Source organism: Mus caroli, chromosome 3 (assembly GCF_900094665.2).
Source record: "Mus caroli chromosome 3, CAROLI_EIJ_v1.1, whole genome shotgun sequence".
In the NCBI taxonomy this organism is placed as follows: Eukaryota; Metazoa; Chordata; class Mammalia; order Rodentia; family Muridae; genus Mus; species Mus caroli.
Genome location: NC_034572.1, coordinates 137943687 through 137948847, shown reverse-complemented (window position 1 = coordinate 137948847; position 5161 = coordinate 137943687). Strand labels below are relative to the sequence as shown.

The window sequence follows — 5161 nt, the reverse complement described above, 5'->3', positions numbered from 1 at the left end:
GTTATACCTATTCAAAGGACCACATACATATATGATACTGAATTAAGCTTTTCTGTGATTTTGAAAACTGGACATTTGTTTTTCAATAATTGCTCCTATATTGTTTTTAAAGTCAGTGAGATGGGATAACCAGACAAAAAAATGGTATCTGGGCTCTCAGTCTAAAGCTGGCATGCACCACTCAGAGCTTCCACAAAGGTGCAGGGCAAAGGCAGAAACCCATCCTTGGGACATTAATGAACATATCTCTCTCTTCCAGCGCATAGATACATCATCAGAATGAGCCAGAATCCTCTGGGTCTCCAAGAAGATTTTAACAATGCTACTTTAGTGAATGCTTCCAGTCTGATACCTAAAGAGGCTGGCTCAAAAGAAACATTTAAATTCAAACCAGAAACTTTTAAAATAGCAAATGGCATCCAGCTCTACATTGCAATCCAGGCAGACAATGAGGCTGGTCTCACCTCTGAGGTCTCCAACATCGCACAGGCTGTCAAGTTTACTTCTCTAGAACATAGTATCTCTGCACTGGGTGCTGATATTTCTGCAATCTCTCTGACAATTTGGGGGTTAACTGTGATTTTTAACTCTATTTTAAACTAGAAGATAGAATGGCACTACAATGCAATCCTGTACATATTTGCTAAGTGTTGCTTTAGAATGACTTTACTACACTCAAAGGCTGCCTGTCAACAACTGTAATACAGAAGTTCATATTCAAAGTTGAAAATCCCGAGTTACTAACAACATTCTTTTGCTATATGTAGATCAAGACTAACAGTCCCTCGTTCAATTTCTTAATTGTTCCATTTGCTATGGAAATTAGATATCCATACTCTTTTCACAGTGTGATGCAAGTTCACTTTACATATTAACAAAAGTAAATTTGTACAAGTTGATTAAAGGGAATTATTCTTATATAATAGCAAACAATTTTATAGTAGAATTATTTGTAAGACAATTAATAAAGAATGCTATCTGCTTTTACAACTGAAATCAAGCGGGACTATGTAAGTAATTTGTAGGGCTGAAGAGATGGCTCAGTGATTAAGAGCACCAACTGCTCTTCCAGAGGTCCTGAGTTCAATTCCCAGCAACCACATGGTAGCTCATAATCATCTGTAATGGAATCCAATGCCCTCTTCAGGTGTGTCTGAAGACAGCAACAGTGTACTCATATACATAAAAATAAATGAATATATCTTAAAGAGAATTTCATCTATATCTTAAAAAGCAATTTGTAGAGAATAATGGTCAAAAGCAGTCATAAAGTCAAATGTCTTTTGTCATGGGCTGAAGGTGTTTTATCAGTACACAAAGTGACTAGCAAGAATGTCTTTACCTATGAATTGCAGGCATCACACTGAGTCTGGTTCTGTCCTGGGACCATCATTTGATCTTAATAGCATCAGCAAGATGTACAATTAGAATTGGGATTATTTTTTCCACTTTGTAGCTCTTGGATCTAGAGAAAAACTTGATATGTAGTAGATATTCAATAAATGTTTGGTAAATAATTAATGGTTGTTTTACTTTCAAAGAAAAAAAAAAAAAACAAATGGCCCCAATCACATCCACAATGCCCCCACAATATCATGGGTATGTGAGAACTTAAATAAATGTGTACTCTATAATATTAAACTTAAAACATAAAATTTCAAACATTTTTATTTACTTATTTATTTCTTTATCTGTTTGTTTTGTATAACCTCAACAGAATGTATAATCTATTCTTAAAATGAGGCTGATAGTGTTGCTATGGTATGATCTTCCTGAGAAAGGAAGTTTTATTAGAGGAACGCCGTTCTTTATAGTCAAGATTTCAAGAACTTTTAAATATCTAAAAGGAAGAAGCACTATGAAATCATAAAATTCAAGAAAACAAAATTTAAAAAACATATGAAAACCAATAATACCAAGTGGACTTCATGTTAGTGAGCCAAAGATTAGTTAATATAAAAATAGTATCTCTAGAGGACCACATTAATCACTGAAAAAAAAATGTGCCAAGTTTTTTTTATTAGATATTTTCTTCATTTAGATTTCAAATGCTATCCCGAAAGTCCCCATATACCCTCCCCCTGCCTTGCTTCCCTCCCCACCTACTCCCACTTCTTAGCCCTGTACTGGGGCATATAAATTTTGCATGACCAAGGGGCCTCTCTCCCAGTGATGACTGACTAGGCCATCTTCTGGTACATATGCAGCTAGAGACACGAGCTCTGAGAGTATTGGTTACTTCATATTGTTGTTCCACCTATAGGGTTGCAGACACCTTCAGCTCCTTGGATACTTTCTCTAGCTCCTCCATTGGGGGCCCTGTGTTCCATCCAATAGATGACTGTGAGCATCTACTTCTGTATTTGTCAGGCACTGGCTTAGCCTCACAAGTGACAGCTAAGCTATATCAGGGTCCTTTCATGTGTCAAGTTTTGATGAAACTCTCTGGGGGAGGGAGAGTTGTGCATGCCAAGTATAAAAAACATGCACACTGCTTACAGGGATATGTGTATGTGTGTGCATATATGTGCATTTGTGTCCCATAATCTGTGAAGAAAGATACTCACTAGATCTAGAAATGATGGTAGATGCCTGTAATCCCAGTACTTAGGAGACTGAGGCAGGAAGATCTCAAGCTTGAGACCAGTGTGGACTACATGGTAAGACATCATCTCAAAATATCAAATAAACAAACAAGCTGTCTATTAGTTTTCAGAATTAAAACCAGAAGGCTGGAGAGATGCCTCTGCAGTTAAGAGCAGTGCGCTGTTCCTCCAGCACCCCTGTGAGACTCATAGCCTTATGTAACCCTAGGTTAGGGAATACAACCTCCTCTTCTCTCCTCTGTGGGCACTATGCACATGTCCTGCACAGACACTCCTGTAGGCAAAGCATCGATACACATGAGATTTTAAAATTAAGAAATAAACGTAAAAATCTCTAAATATTCAACAGTAAGGACCTCCAAAGTGAGGATGTGAGACACTCATTTGATCAGCCCTTCCACTGACCTGGTTACTTTCTGTTGCTGTAATGAAACATGGACTAAAACTTACGGGGAAGAAGGGCTTGCTTGGCTTACATGTCCAGTCCCAGTCTATCAATGGAAGAACCCAGGGCAGGAACCATGGAGAAACGCTACTTACTGCCTTGCTCATTCTGACATATTCAGCTGGCCAACCCAGAGGTACCCACACATGAGTGACACCATCCCCAGTGGACAGGGCCCTCCCCCATTTGTCATCAGTCAATAAAATGCCCTCAATGACAGCCAAGATAAGCTCAAGGGCCAATCTGATAGAGGAAACTCTTCAGTTGAGGCCTCCTCTTCCCAGGAGACACAAGTTTGTATCAAGATGACAAAAAAAAATCTTACCAGCATATACATAACTGAAAGGAATAAATTAAACCTATTTCAAACACATAATACCAAGTAAGAAAAATCACAGAAGGGCAGATAAGATGTTACATAGCATACACAAAAAAAAACATAGATAGTTCTATATTTGTTTGTGAATATAAGAAACACACTAAACTTCATGGAGATGCTCCCTTGAAGCTGGAGTTGGAGAGGTTGGACTTCGCAAGATAGAGGAGCTGAGATATGAACGCTGGTCCTCTGTGAGAGCAGCAAAGGCTCTTAACTGTTGATCCACCCATAATGATATTGGTTGTGTTTCCTTGACTGAAACAGTGATGTTTTAACTCTGCATGTTGGTTCAGTGCAAAATAAGTTGTTGCAGTTCTTAGGTTTTCAAAGAAAGCACAGTTTTTCATTTTTAAAATTACATATTAGTCTTTATATGTAAACTGTCTATTGACACATTCAGACATACACAGGCACTGATATTGGGTCATCCGTCATGACCCAAATATAACAGCTTAGCTATATTAATTTTGAGTTGCTCTCAGATTCACAAAAATAATACACACATTTATTGAACTATAAATGGCCACAGCAGATAGCATACATTTTATTTATCCTTCATCTCCTCACCACAGGCAGACCTTAGGCTATATTTTCACTTCATCTATGAGAGAACTAAAGATCAGAGATACAAAATGACTTGCCCAAGATCAAACTATGACCACAAACTGTGTTGCTGACAACCATAATCTGCATAATTACAAACATTGTGCTCATGCCATGACTATCTAATCCATTCCACAAGTCAACACCTTCATCTACCTGACATAAGCAAAATCCTGAGTGCTAACAACAATCTCATTGTCAAAACACCTTAAGTTTTTAGAAATATGTATTTTCCTTCCGGTCCACTCCAGCACCGGGGTTCCTTGCCCACAGAGTCTCCGGACAATCGAAAACACCCACACAGGATCCCCCACGGGATCTTAAGACCTCTGGTGATGGAACACAGCATCTGCTCCAATCCAATCACGTGGGACCTAAGACTGCATTAACAAGGGAAGCAGATAACCCGGCCTGATCAGGGCACAAGTCCCTTCAGGTCCACTGCAGCACTGGGGTTCCTTGTGCACAGAGTTTCTGGACACCCCCAAGGTCCGCACAGGACCATCCATGGGATCTTAAGACGTCTGGTGAGTGGAACACAACTTCTGCCAGGAGGCAGGTTCGAACACCAGATACCTGGGCACCTTCCCTGCAAGAGGAGAGCTTGCCTGCAGAGAGTACTCTGACCACTGAAACTGAGGAGAGAGCTAGTCTCCCAGGTCTGCTGATAGATGCTAACATAATCACCTGAGGAACAAGCTCTAACCAGACACAACTATAACAACTAGCTCCAGAGATTACCAGATGGCGAAAGGCAAACGTAAAAATCCTACTAACAGAAATAAAGACCACTCACCATCATCAGAACACAACACTCCCACCCCACCTAGTCCTGGGCACCACAACAAAACTGAAAAGCTAGACTCAGATTTAAAAGCATATCTCATGATGATGGTTGAGGACATCAAGAAGGACTTTAATAAATCACTTAAAGAAATACAGGAGAACACTGCTAAAGAGTTACAAGTCCTTAAAGAATAACAGGAAAACACATCCAAACAGGTGATGGAAAATGAACAAAACCATACTAGACCTAAAAAGGGAAGTAGACACAATAAAGAAAACCCAAAGTGAGGCAAAGCTGGAGATAGAAACCCTAGGAAAGAAATCTAGAACCATAGAAGCGAA

At 39.4% G+C, this 5161-nt stretch overlaps 1 protein-coding gene across 3 annotated transcripts in view; it reads left to right on the top strand.

The window, feature by feature from the left end:
- The window catches only part of LOC110290751 (calcium-activated chloride channel regulator 3A-1), a 48138-nt gene extending 46620 nt beyond the window's left edge, over positions 1-1518 (top strand). For 2 of the 3 annotated variants that reach the window (XM_021157464.1, XM_021157465.1), the window contains exon 14: positions 260-603. In XM_021157464.1, coding sequence (XP_021013123.1) covers positions 260-603 — 344 coding nt within the window. Of the gene's footprint in view, positions 1-259 lie in introns of all 3 variants that reach the window. The other variant, XM_021157463.1, reaches the window with a different exon arrangement.
- Positions 1519-5161: the final 3643 nt, after the last annotated feature.